Below are 25,444 nucleotides of genomic sequence, written 5' to 3' on the forward strand. Positions count from 1 at the left end.
AGGCTGAACGATGGAGGTGGAGGCGTTCCTTCAGGTATACAGAGCCGATGCCATTTAGGGCTTTAGAGGTCAGCACCAAAACTTTGAATTGTGCTCGGAGATGTACTGGGAGCCAATGTAGATCTTTCAGGACTGGTGTAATATGGTCTCGGTGGCCATTCCCAGTCACCAGTCTAGCTATATAAATGATTGTGCTAAACGTTCTGTGAACTAAAAGAGTGCCTTCCCCAATATTTCACACCCTACAATTGCCAGGTGAGGCCTTGTTGGCTGCCTAGATGCTGTTGACCCATGACGGGGCCTCTTCAGTGGTGGCTCCCCATTTGCAGAACAAGGTGTGTCCCTCATTGTTGAATTTTTGGAGGGATATCAATACATTCTTTCTTCCCCAGGCATTTGAGGGCTGGAAAATACTTTTGCTGATCACTGTTTGAGAGAATACTTTAAAACTGTTTTGAGAATGCTTTTTAAATGTTGTTGTCATTGTTGTTGCTTGCTGTCCTGGGCTTCTTTGGGAGGAAGTGTGGGTATAGATTGGTTGGTTGGTTGATTGATTGAATAGATAGATAGATAAACCTCCCATCTTACACTTGTGCATTTAGTTCTCCTTCAAACTCATCATTTTTTAAAAAAATTCATTTGCTTCCTATCGGTCAAACTGTCCAATTTATCCTTTCGAGCGTTCAGCCTACCCCATCATGTGTCCTCGTATAAACATGGGCTTTGGCTCTGACATTGGCACAGGTTGCCAAGAGTCTTGTTGACAGACAGGAAGACCCACCCAGGTGTGGGTTCGAAGTGAGGGACCTTGGGCCAGAGAAGAGGCGTTCATCCTGTCCTCAGTTTTTGACAAAGCTCAGCAAATACTGTGGTCAGCTGGTAGCCGAGGTTAAGGCTGCTCTCACAGAGAATCCTCAGGGAAACTTTGCTAGTTTTGTCAAAAGGGTGTTTTTTATTTTTTTGAAGATTGCCAGGTGTTTCTCCTGAGCCGGAACCTCAAAATTCACCTCAGAATTTTCCCTCCAGGTAAAATTTGGCGGCAGCTCAAGCCCCAGGTCTAACAACAGTGGCTGCAGTGGGGAGAGTTTATTTACCGTCCCGTTACTCCGATGCTGCTTAGAGATAGATGAGATCCACTGCACAGTTCTCAACTAGCAACCTGTTACTTGAGAGTCCCAGGTAAGAATATGCAAAACTCCTCCCCTCCTATTTTTTCAGGGTGGGGGTATTTAATTTAAATTGAGCGGTTAATGTGCATAAAAAACGGTCACTGGGCATGTTCAGCAGGCCTCCTGGAGAATGTGTACACCATCTACCCATGAAGAGGGAATTGTGCACATTTCCCAGTCAATGTGCATAACCTCCAAGAGAACTTGAAGAATATGCATTCTCCAGCCAATATGCATCACTACCAACAGACTTTGGGAGATGTGCACAACGACTGTATTTTGTCCATTTTCTGGGCAATATGGAGAGAGAGAGAATGAGGGAAATAAATAAATAAATAAATAAATAAATAAATAAATAAATAAATAAATAAATAAAGAGACTTTAAAAGCCCTCAGATGTTTTGTCCCAGCAGGAACCTCCACATGCATTTCTTTACATTTATTAAGAGACTTGTGTGCCTCTTTTCAAGCATTAAATACAATCAAATAATAAAACCAACTGCATTAAAAATTCACGGACAGACAACAGAAAAGGAGCAAACAGGAAATAACTGAGCAGAGGAATTACAGGGTCCAGCAAATACTTGGGTGATGAATGGCTTTCATTTGTGAAAACACCCTCCCTGGTACTATATGTGCAAACTGTCCAGTTGTCAGTTTGATTGCTATTTGTGTGGAAGAGAAAGTGGAGGAGAGTCGTTTGTGAGGCAAAGGATTATCCTGCCCAAGGCAGCTCTCGCATTCATACTACAGCCTTACAGAAGTACTAGCGACCAGTAGCTTTGTGTGTGTGTGTGCACGTGCGCACGTGCAAACACGCACGTGCAAACACACACACGCAAGCACACACACCCACACCTTACAAGTGCCCCAATTTTCCATGGGCAGTCCTGGCTTTACAGACGTCATCCCAGTTTCTGATTTGATCCTGGAATGTCCCGCTTTTCCTTAGGACGTCCCCATTTTCATCAGAGAAATGTTGGAAGGTGTGGTGGTAGGTGCAGTGGCAGAGCATATGCCCATGCTGCCCAGGGCGGGCGCACTCCTGAAGGGGGCGTGGCATGCTCCTGAGGGGGGCATGGCACGGAGGGTTCCCTCCCAGGTGTGGGATAGACGGTCAGGTACCCAGAGCGGCGTGCGCCCTGCAGCCAGGGGCGGAGCAAGCTGCCCACAGGGATGGAGCGTGCTGCCAATGGCGGACATCCGAGGCACGGGTGGGCAACGCGCCGGATGTCACCCCCCCCCCAGTTAGGGCACCTGGGGCGGACCACCCCCACCGCCCCCCTTCCTGCGCTCCTGGTTGCTCCCAAGCTAAGGAGATAAGTAGCCATAAAACCTTTAGAAGACACCTGAAAGCAGTCCTGTATGCAGAAGCTTTTAAAAATGTTTAATGTTTTATTATGCTTTTATATATGTTCAAAGCCGCCCAGAGTGCCTAGGGCAACCTAGCCAGGTGGGTGGGGGTATAAATATCATCATGATCATCATCATCATCATGGAATAGGCCACCCCTATTTGCATTGGAGAAATGTTGCAGGCAGGGCCGTCTTAAGCCCACCCAGCGTCCTGGCGCTAGGTCCCTCCAGCGCCCCCCTCCAGAGCCTCTCCAAGGGCCCGGGAGTGCCAAGCGGACCACGGCAGCAGCGGGAGGCCACCCCCGAGGACTCCACGCTGCGCCTCCTTCTCGTTTCCCCAGCCCTGGGTTCCGCTCAGTCAAGCTTCGCCACCAGCGCGCACACCGCGGGACCAGCAAGAGCTGCTTGGGCACTGTGTGTGCGCTGGTGGCGAAGCTCGACTGAGCGGAACCCAGCGCTGGGGAAACGAGAAGGAGGCGCAGCGCGGAGTCCTCAGAGAAGGAGTGCAGTCCTGGCCAGATCGCCGGATCCCTGCGCTCACTTGGCGCCCTTCCAGCACCCTCCAGCGCCTGGCGCCGTGGTTCTCCGCGCCACTAGCCTCTATGGCTAGGACGGGCCTGGTTGCAGGGTATGTGTGTGTCTGAAAAGCAGCCTTACTCTTGAATGTAGTCTTTGGGCAAGCATAGGACTGAATTCAATGCCTCACCCAGATCCATCCATCGGATCACAAGGGGGCAAAACTACTTTGGGGATCTTGAGGGGTTGGAGGACTGAGGAGCTTGGTTGTCTTTGTAGTTACTAAAGTAAATAAGAAACGAAAGGAGCAACCCACCCCAAATGATATGTTTTCTGCTGCCCCGAACCTTTCAAAAAATTGTGTGCAATCTCCCTTTCCACACTCCCACACCAGTTTATGGGGCCTTCTTTTACTCGTCCCCTTCTTTTACTCGTCTCCACCTTACAAAATGAGCCAGTAATTCTCCTCGGGGGGGCTTTAATTCAGAAAGGAACAATAAAATCTGGAACCAGCAGCAGGGCTGGGCGATGGGATGAAGAGCAAAGGAAGCCAAAAGCTGGACTTGAGGAGGAGTATGTGGGAGAGAGAGAAAAAGAGAAGGGGAAATTGTGGGCTGTACCTCTGGAAAAATTTTCTTGCATGGTAAGGTCAATAAAACTTCCCTTCCAAGGGAAGTGGTGTGTGTTCCCTGCAGCTGGAGTGGTTCAGGCGCATCCTTGGAAAAACACAGTGCGGAGAGGAGGGCAATGTTTGAATTTGCAGGGAACAATCCTGTCTTGGCAGGGGACGCACTGGATGTGCTATGTGCTAACAGGTCCCTTCCATATGTGTGTGTGTGTGTGTGTGTGTGTGTTTATCATTAAATATCTATAATTAAGAAACCCTCTTTCACACTCTTGCCTGGAGACTCTGTCCAAGGCTTGCCTGTACCTGCTTTTAATCCAACCGCAAACCTGCTCAGACACTCAATGGCTTCCTCGCTTGCATTGTTTGCTGTGCCCCACACCCAGCCCTGATAGAAAGATAACTCCCCTTACACACACACACACACACACACACACACACACACACACAGAGGTCCCACCCTCCTCTCGGTGACTCAGTCCTTCAGGCTGAGAGCTGCAGCCGTGTGGGCACACATGTTTCTGATTTAATGTGCCAATTCGCCAACCTCAGCTTCCCCTTCGTTCCTCCCTGAGGGCTTTGCGTTGTGATTTTCCGCCCTGTTTGTGTATATGTAATTTGCTTTTTGAAAAACACGCCTACGGCCCTTCCCCATCCTCTTTCTCCTCACCTTCTCTCTCTCTCTCCCCCCCCCATTCCACTCATCTCCCTTTCTATGTTTTTTCTTTTCTTTTCCTGTGGCGAGTGGCCTATTTTAGGGTTTTCTCGACAAATCCTGACAGCTTCTGAGGACAGAACGCTGTCCAGGTTCGTCCGGCCTGGGGCGCCCTGGGCAGCTTTGAGCCAAACCAGTTTTCTGTGGGTAAGCCGGTCTCATATTCTACAGAGTTTTCAGTCAGGAAGGAAACCCACCCATTGAGTCTGCTGTCAAACAGGATTTTAAATATATATATTTATATCCTCTTTGGGGACAGGGCAAGAGAGAATTCCGCTGACAGAATGAAAGAAAGATCTGCTTAGTTGAAGCACCTTTCCCAGGAGACAAGTTTAAAGCAGCCTTGTCCGACCTGATGCCCTTCAGATGTCCTGAATGTCTTCTGCAGAATACAACTCACACATGCCCAAGCCAGTTTGGCCAGTGGTCAGGGATGATGGGAGTTGTGCTCCAAAACAGCTGAAGCCTGGTCTAAGACTTTAGTGCAGGCATCCCCAGACTTTGGCCCTCCAGATGTTTTGGACTACAATTCCCATCATCCCTTACCACTGGTCCTGTTAGCTAGGGATCATGGGAGTTGTAGGCCAAAACATCTGGAGGGCCGCAGTTTGGGGATGCCTGCTTTAGTGCCTTCTCAGGTTTAGCGGAAAAGGGACCGAGGCTGTGATCCTGTTTCCACTTACCGTACCTGGACTCAAGGAGACTTATATCTCATTATATCTTATATCTGGGTAGGATTGGGGAGAAACATGGTTGAATTCACTTTTGTGGCAAACCTAATTTGCACTTCCTGAAGCAATGCATAAATGGAAAATACAGCCGTCCTCTGAAATTTGCGTTGCTCTGAATTTTGCTGAATTTTCACAAGGACTTTTTTTAAAAACAAAAAAGATAGCAAACTGATGTGTAAATGCAAAGGACCAAACTTAAGATTGGAAAAATGAGAAACTGAGAGATACCCAGGGCTGGATTAACCATTAAGCAAAATAAGCACATGCTTAGGGCATCAAGGAAAGGGGGACTCTGTAGAAATTTTCCGTTGCCGGATTTTTAACGTTAATGGCCACAAATCCGCAGCTGAACATTCGTTTTCTCAGCTAAAGTATATTGAAATTCCCAACAGAACAACTATGCAACAAGGCAGGCTGTGTGCCTCATCTCTACTAAGTATTGAAGCAGATTTGTTTTGAGGATCTGATCAAAGACTTTGCAATTAGAAAAAGTAAGAGAATTTCCCCCCCAGATATAAACAAAGTGGAAGTATACACCAATAAATATCGTTTTCCATCTTACTGTAGGTTTTGTTTCATTTCAAAAAAATAAAATTTTATTTTAACTTTGTTTATATCTTGAATTAGATATATATGGGGGCGGGGCACCAAAATCATTTAAGTATTTAGGGCCTCTGAATGTCTTAATCCGGCCCTGCAGAAACCAAAATGAGTGGATTCATCCATGCCCGATCTACAGATATAAAATAGGAAGAGGTACTCATGTTGTTGTTGTGGGACGCAGGTGGCGCTGTGGGTTAAACCACAGAGCCTAGGGCTTGCTGATCAGAAGGTCGGCGGTTCAAATCCCTGCAACGGGGTGAGCTCCCGTTGCTCGGTCCCTGCTCCTGCCCACCTAGCAGTTCGAAAGCACGTCAAAGTGCAAGTAGATAAATAGGTACTGCTCCGGCGGGAAGGTAAACGGTGTTTCTGTGTGCTGCTCTGGTTCGCCAGAAGCGGCTTTGTCATGCAGGCCACATGACCTGGAAGCTGTATGCCGGCTCCCTCGGCCAATAACACGAGATGAGCGCCGCAGCCCCAGAGTCGGTCACGACTGGACCTAATGGTCAGGGGTCCCTTTACCTTTACTTACTCTTGTTGTTTTCTACAACTGCCCAATGAGTGTACAATCAGCGGCAAACCTGAGTTTGCAATGTATGGAGCAGATCTCTGTGTTCTCACCTTCAGTGGTGAAATGCCACCCCTCTTTGCACCATGCCAGGCAGGCAGAGCAGCCAGCTTGGGAAAGGCAGCCTCAAAGTCTGAGGGCCATGGAGTCTGATGCCAAGAGAGCCTGAAATCCCAGCTGCGCTCTGTGTTTGCCAAATGAGAAAATGCTGGGCGCTGTGCCATGCTATAGAGAGCCGCAGCCTGATCCCTGGAAGTTAGCAGCCAGGAAGGTGGAAGCTGGCAACCGGCCTCCCACGCACTGAGTTCCGTCCATAGAGGCTGGAAACTCTGCCGAGGACGTGTTTCCAGGTGAAATCCGAGGAAGAAAGAAAGACATCAGTGGAAAAACCTGGCCCTCGAGGCCTCCAGGATGCCAAGGGCCTTTGGAGACAAGCGCAAGCCTTTAGAAAAGAAGATCTCTGGGCTCGCAGGGGGATTGTTGCTATTCAAACTGGGTAGAACGTGAGATAATTTAATCCCAAAATATATGACGAGGGCAGCAGTCCCACGAAATGCCCTGAAAGTGAGCAGTGAGCGGGGCACACACCACCACCTTTTGCACACAGGTGCAAAAAATCACTACTGTCTGGTGCACAAGAGTGAATAAAGATGTGAGGTTCAGGTGCTCACTCCTTGGCCTGTCCCATTTTGTGAATCAATTTTGACTTTGGAGGACTCAAGCAATATTTATGTGAATCTGCCTGCCCGTGAGCTTGCTTCTGTGCCCTATAATGCCTGCTCGGTCTGAACAGCTTGCAAAGAATGAAATCGGACCGTTGCAAAAGACATTCTAACACTCTGGGACTCTTGCCTTTGAAGGATATGGACCATATAATGTCGTCGTCCCCCGTCCCCCCATTATCTGGGGAAATGAGGAGCTGAAACAATATGATGTGTGATTGGGTGACATGCAAAATGCACGTGTTGACTTGAAGTTCATAAAGAGCAATGGAGGGCATAACCTAGGACAGAAATGGCACACAAACTGCATTAGTTTGTAAGATTAGTTAAGTATCTTCTTTTTGCTGGTTGCATCCAAGTAGACACACAACCCATGAAGTGTTGTACCAAACCCAGATTCCCTTTCCACGCAGCCACACGGATTTGTCATTATTTGCATGCCCAGAAGTATCATTGAGTTTTTGGTACTGGTCTTGCTCCTCTCCAAGGAGGCTGGCTTAAATACAGTTCAGCGTGGAGCACTCTGACTACAGGTGGGCGGCTGTGTGCCTTTTCTGTCTGCATTCCAGGAGCTGCAAATTGTTGGTGCTCTCCTTTTTTAAGGTCCTTTCAGCTAGGACTGAACAGGTCTTCAGAAAGAGGACCATCATCTGTAAAGTAAGAGACACGGCCAGCTTAGCATGGTGTTAAACCTCTTTTCTAGCCACTATGCTAAATCATTTTTGTCCGCTTCCTCCTTCCCTCTCTTAGTTCTTCCTTGTGCCTCTTCCTGCATTTCCCCAACTTCCTCCCCTTTCTTTGTTAGGAAAAGAAGCAAATAAAATGAGAGTGGAGCCATTGGTACGACCTCCCTTATATAGAAGCAAGGACAGTAATGGGTCACAATGCCATACCTGCCAAGTTGCTGTAAGAGAAATAAGGGACCGGGCCCAAAATAGCAGACCGGAAGTAGCGCTGCCGCCATTTTGGAACTGGGCGGAGCATGCTCAGAAGTAACTTTTGATGCTGCTTTGCCCAGTTCCAAAATGGCCGCCGCGCCAGAAGTCGCACTGCAGCCATTTTGGAACTGGGCAGAGCAGCATCAAAAGTCTCTTCTGAGCATGCTCCGCCCAGTTCCAAAATGGCCGCCGCGCCAGAATAAACTGGGGGGAAAATCCATTTTTTCAGCTGGAACAGCTGGAAAAACGGGGATTTCCCGGGAAAAACGGGAGACTTGGCAGCTATGTCACAATGCAACAGCTGAAGACTCCTGCCCTGGGAGACTCTCCCATATTACAGAATTGGAGAGTTGGAAGGGACCCCGAAAATCATCTACTCCAACCTCCTGCAATGCAGGAATCTCAGCTAAAGCATCCATGACAGATGGCCATCCAACCTCTGCTTACAAACCTCCAAGGAAGGAGAGCCCAACACCTCTTGAGATGTCACATAGTGCTACAAATACTTGTTTTGTTTTGCCTTGCCCCCCCCCCCCTGCAGCTCAGAGCTGCCTCTGCCAGCTTACATGGGAGGAAACTGAGGCGACAAATGAAAGTCAGATGACAAGCCATTAGCAAGTGCGGAAGGCAAGGGCCTCAATTATCTATTAACCAACACAGAGCATGACACAAAGGCAGGAAGGAGCGATTTAAGCTCTAGCAGGAAATCTTTTCTTCAGGACGACTTCTGTAGTTTGACGGATTAGCGTAATCTTGTGTATGGATCTTAATCTGCTCCTTACTGCCTTGCACAAATCAACATGGAAAAGGGAACCATCTTTTTGTTGTTGTTGTTGTTGTTGCTAGGTTGGTGCTGTTTGAGAGGGCAAGAGAAAGGCAGAGGTTGGGAGCTGGGAGCTTCACGCACCCCACGGGCCTTGTTGCTGGTGCCTGGGAAGCAGTGAAACGTTCCTTGTTACTTTTGTGTGGAATTGTGACATGTGGGGTTTTTCGGTGTGTGTGTGTGTGTGTGTGTGTGTGTGTGTTTCAACAGCAGATTTCACGTTGCCTTTTGCATTAGCTAGCATGGTCACAGAATCATACAGTCTAAGAGATTCTGGGTTTTTTATGTTTGTTGTTTTGTTACATATTTATACATGCCATAAGGCACCCAGAGTGGCTGGGGAAACCTAGCCAAATGGACTTGATATCAATAATAAAATCATCATCATCATCAGAGATCATTTAGTTCAACTGGCTGCTGATGAAATAAATAGAGTACTAAAGGGTAAAGGTAAAGGGACCCCTGACCATTAGGTCCAGTCGTGACCGACTCTGGGGTTGCACGCTCATCTCGCATTATTGGCCGAGGGAGCAGGCGTATAGCTTCCAGGTCATGTGGCCAGCATGACAAAGCCGCTTCTGGCGAACCAGAGCAGCACATGGAAACGCCGTTTACCTTCCCGCTGTAGCGGTTCCTATTTATCTACTTGCATTTTGATGTGCTTTCGAACTGCTAGGTGGGCAGGAGCTGGGACCAAGCAACGGGAGCTCACCCCGTCACAGGGATTCGAACCTCCAACCTTCTGATCAGCAAGCCCTAGGTTCAGTGGTTTAACCACTGTGTCCTTTTCAGGGGTGAACGAAGGCTAATCGACACCCAGGGTGGGGCAAACCGCAGGTTGCACATGCATTGTGTCGCTACATAGGCTGCATGTGTGGCGTCACTACAGACAATGCATGCGTGCGACACCGCACATGCGTTGTTCATAGCAGTTTGCCACCAGCACCGCCCAAGCGCCGTATGGACGGTGGTGGGATCCTCTGCTTGTGGCTGCAGCTGTAGCGGCGACGGAGGGATCCCACCCCTGTCCGTACGGTGCTCGGGCGGCACCGGCGGCAAACTGCTATTTACATGTGCGGCATTGCTACGTACATGCATATGTTGAACATAGTGGTTTGCCGCTGGCGTCACTCGAATGCCATATGGACGGTGGCGAGATCCTCTGCTCATAGCTGCAGCCACAAACGGAGGATCCTCCACGTGTGGCTGCGGCGGCCTGATGGCTGCTCGCACTGCCGCGCCCAGGGGTGGCGGAATGAGCACCCTGCGGGTGCCTTCTTACCACCCCTCCAGATATGGCACCCGGGGCGAACTGCCCCCGCTCCCCCTTGCGACGCCACTGGTCTTTTTACATGCAAGGCATACATCTGTGCAGCAGGATCAGGCCAAAGATCCATCTAGTCTATCACCCTGCTCTCACAGGGGAACCTGAATGCCACACCAGACTGCAACAGTCCCGATAGGTGGGATAATATGTTCTTTGTTTTGGTCTACGTCAGGGGCCCCCAAACTAAGGCCCGGGGGCCGGATGCAGCCCAATCGCTTTCTAAATCTGGCCCGTGGACGGCCTGGGAATCAGCATGTTTTTACATGAGTAGAATGAGTCCTTTTATTTAAAATGCATCTCTGGGTTATTTGTGGGGCAGAGGAATTCGTTCATTCCCTCCCCCCCCCCAAAAAATATTGTCCGCCCCCCCCCCACAAGATCTGAGGGACAGTGGACCGGCCCCTGCTGAAAAAGTTTGCTGACCCCTGGTCTACGTGTATAGGATTCTACATGCACAGCCTGTACAGTCATACCTCTGTTTAAGTACGCTTCGGTTTGAGTACTTTCAGTTTAAGTACTCCACGGACCCAGAAGTGTTTACTTCCAGGTTCCACCGCGCGCGCAGAAGCGATCTGCTCACTTCGCACTTCACACATACGCAGCAGCGCTCTATCAGCGCGATCACCGCTCAGATTAAGTACTTTTTGGGGTGTGAATGGCACCCCCAACTAATTAATTACTTAACCTGAGGTACCACTGTATATATTTTTTTTGCGTTTTGGTTTGTGTGGCTTTTTTTGTTTCTTTTGACTGTGACTTGTTCTTCATGTTATGGGACTGACTTGTGACTGTGGCTTGTGACTTCTTTTTTGTGACTGTGTTTTTTGTGACTGTGTGGAAACCAGTTCAGCTACTGGTTGATTGTGTGACTGCAGAAATGGATAAAAGCCCCCCATCCAAACTGACTATCATTAGTGCACATAAAGGGGGGGAAATGTAAATTTTTATCATCTACAATACTGTCTTATTTCTTTTATAGGACAGTACATTGATTATTGCCCTCATTTTATGGATCAATTGTCTCGTAAGACAGTAAAATTTGTGTTAAATTGCTGTTTTAGGGTGTTTTTTTCATCGCCTGGAACGGATTAATCCACTTTCCATTACTTTCAATGAGAAAGTTTGCTTCAGGTTAAGTACACTTCAGGTTAAGTATGGACTTCCGGAACCAATTAAGTACTTAACCCAGGGTACCACTGTATTTGAATGTTCAGACTGTGTGTGGAGCCATCAGAAGTGGGGTCAGCACCCTGGGTGACCATGGAAGGCAGTCTCCCTCTTGTCCTCTGTGCCAGGAGTGGGTTCTCTTCTTGGCCAAATTTCAAAAGCGCCCTGATGGTGATCAGTTCAGACCTCTGACAAGAATTGATCTGCCCCTCTTCCAGCATCCCAGGAAGGGACTAGAGATAGCAGGGGTGGCAGAGGGGGGGGGACCCCTGAGATATTGCTCCAAAGTGAACATAGGTCGAGTTAGGACAATGTTTGCCTCCTCACACTCTGCATGGTTACAGTGAGGACGGGGAGTATCAGCTGATCTTAGACAGTAAAGGGAAAACCCCAAACAAAGCCAGCCTTTCACTTCCACTGAACAGGCCCACAGTGCCACAGAGATGGCTTCCTGAAATTTCTGCTTCCTAAGGCACAGGAACCTGATGCTACATTGAGTGATTATCCTGGAGCTACACACTAGAAGGATTAAGGAGGCTGTAACATAAACCCTTATTTGTGTGGTCACTATTTAGGGCGGTGCTGAATATTCAAGTTGAAACTGGATTTCTCAGCAGAGTTGAATCCCTTACCCCACCCCTCCTTCCGAAAAAATACTTCGATTGTGTGAATGTTCACCTCCCCCACTCCCTTTTGAATAAAAGCGCTGTTTGGCATCATTTCACCCCCTGGCTCCTGCACCTTCCTAAATTAGTCACATGGGTGATTTCGACAGATTCAATGTGCATGGGTTGGGGAGCACATGTTATAACAACCTCACTGGAAGCTGAGCAGGTCTTGAGTTTGGTCACTTCCTGGATGAACTTCCAGAGTTGCTGGGTCAGGGAGTGGCTCCCCCATGTGGTGAACCACTGAACAGCAGGTGGCACCTCCTTGCGAATTACCCTCAGGCCCTAAACGGGCTCTTCCCTCCCACTGAAGTTCCCATTTGAAGTTGGCAAATGCTTCCTCTTTTTTGGTCTTCAAAATATGGCAACCTCTGTCTGTCTGTCTGTCTGTCTGTCTGTCTGTCTGTCTATCTATCATCTATCTATCTACAGTGGTACCTCGACTTACGAACGACTCTGCAACTGAATTTTTCGACTTACGAATGGGGGTAATGGCCGCGCACTTACGAATGTCTTGACATCCGGGGAAAACACGTGGCCGTTTTAGATAGGGATTTTTCGTCTTACGAATTTTTAGATAGTGTTGCTTCGACTTACGAATTTTTCCATTTCCAATGCATTCCTATGGGAAATCGCGTTTCCAATGGCGTTTTTCGACTTACAAATTTTTCGACTTACGAAGGTGCCTTTGGAATGGATTAAATTCGTAAGTCGAGGCAGCACTGTATCTATCATCATCTATCTATCATCTATCTATCTAACATCTATATCTATCTATCTATCTATCTATCTATCATCTATCTATCTATCATCTGTCTATCTTTCTATCTATATCATATCATCTATCTATGGCCCAAACGTATGCAAATATCCCACCCCACTCCCCTCTGCAAGATGGAAAAACACAAATCTGTTGGGGTCAAAAACTGACAGCGACTGGGAGACCTAGCCATCGTGCTTCCCCCCCCCCCAAAGGAGCAGCTTCTTCTCTCCGGTGTGACCTGCTGTGCTCTTGCTCTCTCAACCACATACACAGTTGTTTTCTTAAGCAGCTCTCCTGTTTGCTGACGCTGCATTTCTAATCGCAGCTGTGGGCTGCCCTGCGTGGTTTGTGGCAAAGGGGAATGACTCAGCAGAGGAAGGGGAGGAAGAGGAGGAGGAGAAGAAGACACAGGGAGCATTGTCATTGCTGGGGGCTTGGTTCCCGCCCCCCCCTTTGAATGGGAAAGTTGGAGGAGGACCGGCACCCTAATAGCCAAGATGGTGGCTTTTGTAGGTGGCTGCTGCCAGACAGAATTTCTGTTTTCACCAGCCTGGAAAAGAGCAGAGTCCCTTTCCCCTAACCCAGATTTTAAATGCCTTGTGGTTTGTTTTTATAATTTTTAAAGCTGTCCCTTAGCTCCATTTTTGTTTGTTTCTGGCCCCCAGAAAGCGTGCGCGGGGGGGGGGGATATTTCAGACATTCCACGCACCATTTCTGTCTTTCTGATCTGCCCGCTTGAATCGAGGAATTACTTCAGCTTGTACTCTTGCCTTGCTGTGTGGTTGGCAGCTGTGGACTCTACCCTATTGGTTTCAAGCCTTTGGGCAGTACATTTCCTTTGCCTGCAGTGGTATTCTGTACCAGAGGGGTGAGCACAGCATAGACTGAGACCTGCTGGCCGATCCCTTGACTATTTGAAGGAAATCAGCAAGGGTTTCTGATCTTCCCCCAGCTTGCTTTACTAACGCCAACAAACTGAACTCGTAGACAGCCGATGAAGCTGAACTTTGGAAGATGCAGGGCCGGCGAAAGGAAGAACTAAACTATGGAACTCATTCCCACAAGAGGCAGTGATGGGCACCAACCTCTAGAGGGGTTTAAAAGAGGATTGGACAAATTCATGGAGGAGGCCTGTTGACGGCTGCTAGCCATGATGGAGCCAATGCTCTTTGTCCACAGTTGGAGGCAATATGTAATGGTGGCAGACTTGTAATCTGGGGGACCGGGTTCGCATCTCCGCTCCTCCACATGCAGCTGCTAGGTGACCTTGGGCTGGTCACACTTCTCTGAAGTCTCTCAGCCCCACCCACCTCACAGAGTGTTTGTTGTGGGGGAGGAAGGGAAAGGAGAATATTAGCCGCTTTGAGACTCCTTTGGGATATCAAATCCAAACTACTACTACTCCTCTTCTTCTTCTTCTTCTTCTTCTTCTTCTTCTTCTTCTTCTTCTTCTTCTTCTTCTTCTTCTTCTTCTTCTTCTTCTCCCATGTTAATTCTGGAAGCCTTGTGGAATTGGTGATAAGCTCTGGTGGGTGCAATGCGGGAAGGCGTAGAACTCGAGAGAGAGGACCAGTTGATTGATGTCATTGCCTTGGTACACAAAATATATTTTGTTGCAGTGGAGCTCTTGGAGCAGAAGCCACTGGATGAGGAGGGTGGGGGAGGAAATCCCATCTCAGGAAATCAACTCCGCCGATTTGTATTTAATTGCCGTCCCCCTCGATAAGGAACGGTCCCAGAACCCAACAGCTGTCAGCACCCACACGGCCAGAGAGTTAAAAGTATAGGCGAAGAGGAGGCCAGGATGTTTAAATATGGAAGAGGGACGGCTTGGACCGAAACTTGATCAAATCGAACCTGCTTGTTATGATCATGCTATTACATGGAAATGTGCAATTACGTCCGAAAATTGCATGTTTCTGCTGGTGGGTCAGGCAGTCGCCGTTTTACTCATTTCCTCCATGAAGGGATAGAATGGAAATCGCCAGATGCCAACTGCTGAGGGGAGGGAAAGCACCCCTCCCCTTCCAACACATTTTGACTCGATGTAAGGTCATTTGAAACTCCATTACGGGGCCCTTGTCAAGGACAGAAAATCCCAGGCTCCTGGTTGCCGTGCACTTAGAATATTGCTGGTGGTTCCTAGAGATGGGGTGGTCACCCCAGGAAAGCTAAACTGTCTTCTTCCAGCTCTACTGACCCCTGCTTGCTTTCTTAAGCATCTCTGGCCATTTCTAGAGCTCTCCAGCTTACCTTATGCTGCTTGTTGTGTTTGGGTTTTGGTACTGACATTATGGAAGACTTTCCCAGGTCCCTTGTCAGGATGCTTGGAGGTGTCCCCAAGAGTTTCCCAGATACTTACTCCAAATACTTCAAGATCATCGCCCACTACAAGGGTTTGATTCCATTTTTAATTTCGAAGTTTTAAGCCAATGTATCTGAGCAGGAGCCTACTCCCGTAGGAATCTTCCTCATTGTTGAAATGATCTAAGATCCACTCGCACATATCTTCCGAAGGAAGGTGTGTAACTACCAGTGACAGGGGCTTCTAAGTAATGGCACCTTGCCTGTAGAGCTCTTTCTTCTTCTTTCCATTTGTTGATGCCTCAGTCATTGATTTTCAGGTTCCGGGTGAAGGCTGAGGCTGCCACCCCAGCTCCATTCACCTGGGAGCAAGCCCTGCTGAATCCAGGAGGATTTTCATCTGAGTAGACCAAGTTAGGGTTGTTTCCCCATGCGTTGGGTTCATGGCAGAAAATGGGTTCCGCTTAGAAAAAGTTGCAGGCAGACTTTGTGGCATTTCCAGACCAGGGTGGGGTTTTTTAAGGCAAATAATAATAATAATAATAATAATAATAATAATAATAATAATAATAATAATAATAATAATTTATTTATACCCCGCCCATCTGGCTGGGTTCCCCCAGCCACTCTGGGCAGCTTCCAACAAAACATTAAAATACAGAAATCCATCAAACATTAAAAGCTTCCCTAAACAGGGCTGCCTTAAGATGCCTTCTAAAGGTCTGGTAATTGTTGTTTTCTTTGACCTCTAGTGGGAGGGCATTCCACAGGGTGGGTGCCACTACCGAGAAGGCCCTCTGCCTGGTTCCCTGTAACTTGGCTTCTCGTAGCGAGGGAACCGCCAGAAGGCCCTCGGCGCTGGATCTCAGTGTCCGGGCAGAACGATGGGGGAGGAGACGCTCCTTCAGGTATACTGGACCGAGGCTGTTTAGGGCTTTAAAGGTCAGCACCAACACTTTGAATTGTGCTCGGAAATGTACTGGGAGCCAATGTAGGTCTTTCAGGACTGGTGTTATGTGGTCTCGGTGGCCGCTCCCAGTCACCAGTCTAGCTGCCGCATTCTGGATTAGTTGTAGTTTCCGGGTCACCTTCAAAGGTAGCCCAACGTAGAGCGCATTGCAGTAGTCCAAGCGAGAGATAACTAGAGCATGCACCACTCTGGTGAGACAGTCCGCGGGCAGGTAGGGTCTCAGCCTGTGTACCAGATGGAGCTGATAAACAGCTGCCCTGGACACAGAATTGACCTGCGCCTCCATGGACAGCTGTGAGTCCAAAATGACCCCCAGGCTGCACACCTGGTCCTTCAGGGGCACAGTTACCCCATTCAGGACCAGGGAGTCCTCCACACCTGCCCGCCTCCTGTCCCCCACGAACACCACTCGCTGAAGCGAAGTGCTGGGTTGGTCTAGTTCGCGGACAGGAACCTCAGTTCTCTTAGCGTGGATCTTTCTGCAGCCAAAATAGCACCGCCAAGGCAGACAAAGAGCCATCAGCAGGCTTGGGGAGACACTGAATGAAGATGGAACACGTTCCGTGGGCACAGAATGCCGTCTGAGGGGGAAAGCGGAACACCATGGGTGAGGTGGGAATGGAAGGGAGTATCTGGAAAAGGAAACACTTGAGAGGGCAACCCCATTTATACACGAAATCCCCCCCCTCTACTTGCTCTCCCTCCCTTAAAAAACAAAAAATAAATACTGGCTACACTATTGCTTCTCTGTGGTAGGCAATTTTTCATAGCAGAGAAGCCGAAGTTGAAAAGAGGGGTGGAGTGGGGACACGACAAACCCCTGAGATAAATCTCGAAGCACTGCAGATTGCAAAGCAAAGCCGGGGTGGGTTTGGCTGCGGTTTCGCAAATATAGTCTCCAGGGTGTGTCCAAGGGAGGTTTGCAATAACAAACTTGGCCTGAACCCCACATGCCAAAAGGAGAGACAATGGCAGGTTTCCCCCTCCGGCTGTGATCTTGTGGTGTTGTGTGGTTGGGTGTGTGTGTGTATGTGCGTTGGAGGAGTGGTGGTGGTGGGGGGAACGAAAGAGAGAGGAGAGGGAGGATTGTTGATTGCTGGTGCTCATAAGGCGGTTCAGGAGATTTATGAGCCAAAGCCTGCCTCGCTTGGAATGCTTCGTGGCTCGGGGGAGTGGGCGTCTCGGTGGATTAATGGATTCTGGTTTTTACCTTGCAAGCTTGAATTTCAAACCTCAGCCCTGTACAGACTGGCTTGAAGTTTATTTTCAGCCAGCGATGGCTGCTGGTTTTATATGCAGAACGGAGAGGGGGTGCTCCCAACCAAAGCTCTTTCAGGTCATACTCTCTCTCCATGTACAGAGTCCGTTCCTGAACCACTACAAAGACCGGGCTCTCGTTCAACAATTTTTGACCCCCTTCCTGCACAAGTGTCTCCCATAAGCCCTGTTCGTAGGGCGGACCTTTCTGCATCGCAAGCACCGTTTTGCATTAAAATGCGCATGCGCAAACTTAGATGCAGATTGAGAAACAATTGCAGTCATTTGAATTAGAAACCTTTTGGGAAGATTGGGGCCGGGTGACAGCCTGCTGCCCAGTTGCTACTAACTTGGAGCGTCAAAGCTCCCTCCTGCTCTCCCTTGTTTAGGTTCTTCATCTTCAAACTGAACAAAGCCGCCTTTCAAATAGAGGACAGTCCTCTGTAACAAGGCCACTCTACCCAGACAGGCTGTACCTCTTCTAGCAGAAGCAAAAGCCTCACCTTTTAGGACACATCATTTGGTTGTAGAGAAGAAATGCATGTGGCAGCAACTTAAAGCGTAGGACAGGGGCAGGCAATAATAATAATAATAATAATAATAATAATAATAATAATAATAATAACAACAACAACAACAACAACAACAACAACAACAACAACAACAACTTATACCCCACCCATGTGGCCGGGCCTTCCCAGCCACTCTGGGCGGTTTCCAACAGAATATTAAAACATGATAAAATATCAAACATTAAACACTTCCCTAAACAGAGCAGCCTTCAGATGTCTTCTAAAAGTCAGAAAGTTGTTTATTGCCTTGACATCTGGTGGGAGGGCGTTCCACAGGGCGGGTGCCACTACCGAGAAGGCCCTCTGCCTGGTTCTCTGTAGCTTCACTTCTCGCAGAGAGGGAACCACCAGAAGGCCCTCGGGGCTGGACCTCAGTGTCCGGGCAGAACAGTGGTGGTGGAGATGCTCCTTCAGGTATACTGGGCCACAACTCCCATCAGCCTTGGCCAAGGTAGCTGATGGTAATGAATTAAGAGAGTTGTGGCCCACAACATTTGGAGGGCACTAGGTGCCTCCTGCTGGTGTAGATGATTATCAGGCTCTACAGAGCGTTGTCGAAAGCAGAGGTGGATTTCGGGAGCATGGCAGGTTCCTCCAGACTGGGCACTGAGCCGCAGCAGGTCAGCATGACTATGATGTACTGAACGTGTACAACCAGGGCCGTCTTAAGCATACCCGGCGCCGTAGTGCAAAGATCCCTCCAGCACCCCCCCCCTTTCCAAGGTTGTCAACCTTTTTTAAGGGGGGGACCCCAAAGTTGTTGATCTTTTTTACAGAAGCCCCCAAAGGCACCACTTAATTGCACTCTTAGCAAGGAGCACCTGGCAGAACAAAACACGACTGACTTCTGAGTAGCCTTGGATAGGACGGCCCAGTTAATAAATAAAACAGAAAGTAGCTAGGAAGAGAAATGGCCAGCTTGCTGTTAGGTGTCACCTTCATCCCTCTTTCTCTCTCTGTCTCGGCTTCTGCCAGTTTCACCCTGAAGGGCATGAGATTTTGAAGGTCACTGCAGAGCCGGCTGTTGCATCCTGTCCAGCAGTGCAGAGCAACACAGCTGTCGAATTGTCAGGCTGGCAAAAGGGCGGCTGGGAGAATCCTTTTCTCCAAACTTATGTCAATGTTGTTTAGAGGGATAGTCAAGATAATTAGCAAATGATCTGAGGGGTGGGGTGGGGGTGAACAGTGCAGTTCTTTTGCTGCAGGTAAACAGGCTTAGACCTCTAGGTGCCTCGGTGGAAGACACTGAACTGCGCAGAGATAGAGCCTGAGCATTAGGGTTGGGGGATAAATTCGATTCAGTTTGTATTGAAAGGAGAGCCTAACTAAGCCTCTCTTTCCGAAACAATATGTGAACCGAAATGCAGCCAACAAATTTGCCCTTCTCTAAATTAGGCAGTGAGACGCGGGTGGTGCTGTGGGTTAAACCATAGAGCCTAGGGCTTGCCGATCAGAAGGTCGGTGGTTTGAATCCCCGCAACGGGGTGAGCTCCCGTTGCTAGGTCCCAGCTCCTGCCAACCTAGCAGTTTGAAAGCACGTCAAAGTGCAAGTCGATAAATAGGTACCACTACAGCGGGAAGGTAATTGGCGTTTCCATGTGTTGCTCTGGTTCGCCAGAATTGGCTTTGTCATGCTGGCCACATGACCTGGAAGCTGTACTCCGGCTCCCTCGGCCAGTAACGCGAGATGAGCGCCGCAACCCCAGAGTCGGTCATGACTGGACCTAATGGTCAGGGGTCCCTTTACCTTTAAATTAGGCAGTGTAGTTCTCCAGCCAAGCAACGTGTACATAAAATGCATATGCTAGGGTAAAGCATGCATGTAAATGCATGCTCGCAATATACGTGCATTTAACATGTGCACATTCAGCTTTGCAGGCTAGGCAAATTTAAAAATTAAATTAAATTAAAAAGCAGGCAGCTATCCGGGGCAGGGGGTGGGTGGGAGAGAACCTTTGGCAATCCTGCAGATTCACCCAAAGTGCGTTTTGGCTTTAAAAGGGATAAGCCTGGGGTGTATTGGTGAAAATAACATAGAAGTTTGCATTGGTGTGTGTGAGGGGGAATTGGTTTGCAAAAAATGTGTATATTAGGCAATATTGCACATAACATCCCAAGACTGGGAAAATGGAAAAAATGAGAGAAACCAAAATGGATGGCTTTTCCCATTCCTACAGGCTATACATGTACTGTAACTGTAAATGCACACATTTTCACTTAAGATCTAAGTAGGGTCAGCCATGGAAGGAGTCAGTGCTTAGCTATGTATCTGGAATATTTTCTATTGGGAAGTGAGCGAAAACTAGGGATGGACGAATCTCACTTTCACAAGTTTTTGCCCTTTGTTCAAATCCATTTCTACATTAACCTGAAATTAGAAACATTAGGTAAAAAGGTAAAGGGACCCCTGACCATTAGGTCCAGTCGTGACCGACTCTGGGGTTGCGCGCTCATCTCGCATTATTGGCCGAGGGAGCCGGCGTATAGCTTCCAGGTCATGTGGCCAGCATGACAAAGCCGCTACTGGCAAACCAGAGCAGCACATGGAAACGCCGTTTACCTTCCCGCTGTAGCGGTTCCTATTTATCTACTTGCATTTTGACGTGCTTTCGAACTGCTAGGTTGGCAGGAGCTGGGACCAAGCAACGGGAGCTCACCCCGTCACAGGGATTCGAACCGCCGACCTTCTGATCAGCAAGCCCTAGGCTCAGTGGTTTAACCACAGCGCCACCTGGGTCCCCCAAAAGATGTCTTTTCAGCACTGTTGCTGCTTTTGAGGTGAGCTGTGCCACTTGCAGAATGTACAGACTGCTTCCCTCTGTACAGATGGAAGGAAGTTCTCGGCACCCAGAAAATTAGCTGTTGGGGAATGGCCTAGGCCAGAAACCTTCTCCCTGGCATTTTAGCTTTCTGTGTGCAGGAAACCCCTTCACATGCAGGAGAAGTTCTCAGCAGTGTGAGCTCCTATCCCACAATCTGACACAGCAAAGCCCAAGCACAGGTCTGCCAGTGAGAACAATATAGCCCAAGTGGGGAAAGGGGTGCCCTTAAAAACAGGTTTCTGCACATAATGATGCAGAATATAACCAAGGAAGTATCATGAAGGGCATTTATTAGCTGATTTCCCAAGGTTTAAGGTGCCTCGAGTTAATTTTTAAAACAAAACTTAAATAATACAGAAAACGCAGATTTAACAGCACCAGGAAAACCCAAATCACCAGCCAAGCCCAAAGCTGCTGTTTTGTTTTTAATTATTTGTTTGGTTTTTATCCTGTATTTTATTCTGTGAACCGCCCTGAGATCTTACGATGAAGGGCGGTGTATAAATCCTAATAAATTAAATTAAATTAATTGAGGAAGGTTGGCTTGCAAGAGCAGCTGCTCTCGGTTGCTGCTTTCATCCCATCTCCCAGGGCCGGCCATCCTTCTCCCACATAGTAATTGCCAAGCAAGAGAGGCTGGCTGGCCGGGAGTGTGGGCAGTGGGCATGGCGCAGAGAGATAACCTCAAGGTCTCAGCTGCTGATTGATCTTCTGTGGGCGGGAGGGAAGTGGCACGCTTGAAGAAGCCCACGCCGTAAACATCTGACTGCTCTACAATCAGAACACATTCCTTTCCCTCCGTACCCTTAGACAAGCTCCCCTGGACTTTTCAAGGTAGAATTGTTGTTTAAGATGCACCAGCCGTCGAAGCCGGTTCTACTTTTCCAGCAGTGGCCGGGCAGAGAGGTCTCTGAATCTCCTTCACGCATGTCCAACATGTATGTTTGCTGGTGCCTCTGGTCATTGTTTTGCTACGTTTCGTTTGTTTGTTTTGCTTCGTTTCTGAACAAGGAAGCCTAAGGCATCCACAAGACCAGAAAGGAAAATAAAGTTTTCTCATTCTTGGAGCCAAACAACATGTGATGCATAGAATCATAGAATTGTAGAGTTGGAAGGGACCCCAAGGGTCATCTAGCCCAACCCCTTGCAATACAGGGATCTCAACTAAAGCATGCATGACAGGTGGCCATCCAACCTCTGCTTCAGAGCATAGCTGCCAAGTACCCCGTTTTCCCCAGGAAACCCCCAATTTTACATACCCTTTCCCGGTGGTCCCCCGTATCACTTCGTCTCCCGTTTTTCTCTGTTATTTTCTCCTGCCGGCGGCCATTTTTTTCTTTCTGATTTGTCCTTCTATAGGCACCAAAAATGGCCACCGCCGGCTTCAAAAGTCGCATCTACGCATGTCCGGAAGTGCATAGACGAGACTTCCGGTGTCGGTGGCGGCCATTTTTGGTGCCCATAGATGGGCAGAGCGACACCGGAAGTTGTGTCGACGCACTTCCTGACATGCCTAGAAGGGACTTTCGAAGCCGGCGGCGGCCATTTTTTGTGCCCATAGAAGGGCAAAACGACACCGGAAGTTACGGTGACGCAACTTCCGGTGTCACATGGCTGCCGGTCCTGGATTCTGCAGTCCGGGACTTGGAAGGTAAGCTTCAGAGCCTCCAAGGAAGGAGAGTCCACCACCTCCTGATGGAGACCGTTCCACTGCCGAACAGCTCTTACTGTCAGAAAGGCTTTCCGTATGTTTAATCGGGACCTCCTTTCTTGGAACTTGAAGCCATTGGTTCTAGTTCTACCCTCCAGTACAGGAGAAAGCAAGCTTCCTCCCTCTTGATTACCAATTGCAGCTTTCTTTCTCCGCTGGCAGGCAGGCAGGCAGATGCTCACTATATTTCAATCTACAACAGCAACATGTTTTATTACTGGTAACGTTATTATCCTGCCCCCCATCATACACACTATCAGCAAATTCTTTCTCTGAAAGTGGATCCCTATGTGGGCAAAATGGTGCCACCAATTCACAAAAAGCCCTAGATGGGGAGAACCATAAAAACATTCTATATGGGAGGCTAATGAATAAATTGCTGCTGCTGCTGTTGTTATATTGTGCACTGCCTCTGAAAGCAAGTGCAGAGGAGTTAGCTTGCCCCTGACGCAGGACACTCTACCTGCTCCCAGCCTCTTGGGGCAACTTTCCTGTGCTGCAATGCTCAGGTGTGTTGCAGCGCCCCTACCTGATCCTCTGCATCCGTGCAAGAGTTGCTCCTATAACCCCGAATTTGGAACAGAGCTTGTGCTTCACTCACGCAGTGAAGCTACACCCTCTGTGCTAGGAAAAACCCATGCGGCACAAAACAAGTATTTCAGGGGATGGAAGGATGTGGGAGACGCTGCGACCAAGGAGGAGTGCAGCGGCAGGGATAATTAAATGAAGGTGGAGGCCGAAGGCACAGGAGAATAATGGGAGGCGGCTCCATTTGTCGGGAACAGTCTAAATAAAGACCGAGAGCAGACAGGGGAGGGGAGGGAGGGAGGGAAGAGTGCAGGGCAGGGTGTGGGATGAGATCACGGAGGGCCTTGAAGGACAGAGCAAGGAATTCAATGCCTAGCACACAGCGAGACACGATGTGTCTGGGGCACCTGGGAGCAGCCAGCAGTGTTAATCGTGATTCCCTTAATGTGCTTTCCGAAGGAGCAAAGATGTGACGGCGATAAGGACCGCAGGGGTAGTGAGATGATAGATGTGGCATTTGGGGTGGGGGTGGGGGAAGCAGAGACAGGAAGGGCAGGGAGGCACCTTAGGGGGAAGGTGGCTGGGGACTCTTTGTGCCGGGGACGGGAAATAAAAATTCAGTGGCAACATAAGCTGGAATCTATAGCCTGGGCAATCATGGGAATATTGATGGGGTGGGGAAATATTAAATTGTGGAGAAACCTTCCAGGGGCCACATAGCAAGGTGGGCAGGACCAGGAGCAAAACTGGGTGGGCCAATGAATCGACTCGATTCGTGGGCATCCAGCTCTTGCATGCATGCATGAAGGTGAAGATCAGCATCCGAGACTGTTTGCCATTGAAAACAGTGAGGTTGATGTGTCCCAGGATCAGAACATCATTCTCTGAGGTGGTCCTGTTTTGGCACGCCCAGCCCAGGAAAATTTGCACAACCCCCTCTCTGTTGGCCTTTAGGAACACCCTAAATGGCACTTCCATTTCAGAACTGTTTTGTCTGTTGTTTTGATGTTTTGCATTGTTTTTACCGCTATTTTAAATTTTCAAATTTGGGCGCTGTGTTGGGCTGATCAGTTGCAAGCAATCCATCTAGGGAGGTTATCAAGCGATCTAGAAATCCCTTAAAAGATGGCAGTGGTAGTGATTGATTGCCTGTATCAAAAGGCAGATTGAGTCCCGTGCTTTGAAAGGTTTTTCTTTCTGGGAATTTTGTGTCTCTGCTGTCTTGAAGGATAAATACAAATGTGCTAATTCATTTTGTATGTGTGTGTGTGTTTCATCCTAGGGCTCTAAGTGAGAATATGGCCAATGGCATTGAAGACCTTATAGGGATCCCATTCCCAAACCACAGCAGCGAAGTCCTTTGCGGCTTAAACGAGCAGCGACACAACGGCCTCCTCTGCGATGTCATCCTCATTGTCCAGGACCAAGAATACAGGACCCACAAGTCCGTCCTGGCTGCCTGCAGCCAATATTTTAAGAAACTCTTCACTACCGGCACTTTAGCAGACCAGCCCTATGTTTACGAGATTGACTTTGTTAAGCCTGAAGCACTTTCGGCAATCCTCGAGTTTGCCTATACCTCGACCCTCACCATCACCACCTCGAACCTCAAGCACATCCTCAACGCGGCCAGGATGCTGGAGATCCAGTGTGTCGTCAATGTCTGCCTAGAAATCATGGAGCCCAGTTTGGAGGAGGGAGACGAGAGGGAAGAGGAGGAAGATGAAGAGGACGATGAGGAAGAAGAAGAGGAGGACGAGGAAGAAGAGGACGTGGGAGACTTCGCAAACCAGAACCTAACAGACGTCCAAGACGTCGGCTGCCACCAAAGTCCTTCCAAATCTGACCTCGCAGAGGAAGCTTACTCTGAGAGACCAAGTGGGTTCTCCAACCATTTTCAGGCCAACAGCTCCAATGGCTCCTTGGGCGTGATAAGAGACTTCTCCATTGAGTCCCTCCTAAGGGAGAACTTGTACCCTAAATCTAGCATCCCAGAACGGAGGCCGGCTCTGTCTCCCTTTGTCCCCGACCTCTTCCCGCACTTGTGGAACGGAGACTTTGGCGCCTTTTCCCAGGTGGAGGAGCAGCAGGTGGACAATGGCCCCTTGGATCTAGTCATCCGGAAGAGAAAGATCAAGGAGGAGGAGAAGGAGGAGGAGCCCTCTCCCGCCCCGTTCCCCAGCGACCTCTTCAAGGACATGTTTGCCAACAACCCGGTGGCCCATTTGGGGCACATCAAGGCGGAGAATGATTACGGAGCCTACCTGAACTTCCTCAGCGCCGCCCACTTTGGGGGAGTCTTTCCTCGGTGGCCGGAAGAGAGGAAGATCAAGCCCAAGGCTTCCCAGCAGTGCCCCATCTGCAACAAAATAATCATGGGAGCCGGGAAGCTGCCGCGGCACATGAGAACCCATACGGGGGAAAAGCCATATATGTGCAATATCTGTGAAGTCCGATTTACCAGGTCTGCACACGTTTAAAAAAATACTAGACATCCCAGTAGTTATATAAGATTGTTTCCTATGTGGTACAGTGGTGCCTCGCTAGACGAATTTAATTCGTTCCACGGGTCTTTTCTTATAACGAAAAATTC

At 48.8% G+C, this 25,444-nt stretch overlaps 1 protein-coding gene across 3 annotated transcripts in view; it reads left to right on the forward strand.

Moving 5' to 3' along the window:
- ZBTB7C (zinc finger and BTB domain containing 7C) overlaps positions 1–25,444 on the forward strand; it is an 84,254-nt gene that overhangs the window by 44,401 nt on the left and 14,409 nt on the right. Inside the window, exons 2-3 of one of the 3 annotated variants that reach the window (XM_060280373.2) lie at positions 1,027–1,179; positions 24,134–25,315. In XM_060280373.2, the coding sequence (XP_060136356.1) occupies positions 1,127–1,179; positions 24,134–25,315 (1,235 nt within the window). In that variant the 5' untranslated portion in view covers positions 1,027–1,126. Of the gene's footprint in view, positions 1–1,026; positions 1,180–23,241; positions 23,348–24,133; positions 25,316–25,444 lie in introns of those variants that run through there. The other 2 variants (XM_088652652.1, XM_060280371.2) reach the window with 2 other exon arrangements.

The sequence above is a fragment of the Zootoca vivipara genome, chromosome 10, assembly GCF_965207765.1.
Source record: "Zootoca vivipara chromosome 10, rZooViv2.hap1.1, whole genome shotgun sequence".
Lineage (NCBI taxonomy): Eukaryota > Metazoa > Chordata > Lepidosauria > Squamata > Lacertidae > Zootoca > Zootoca vivipara.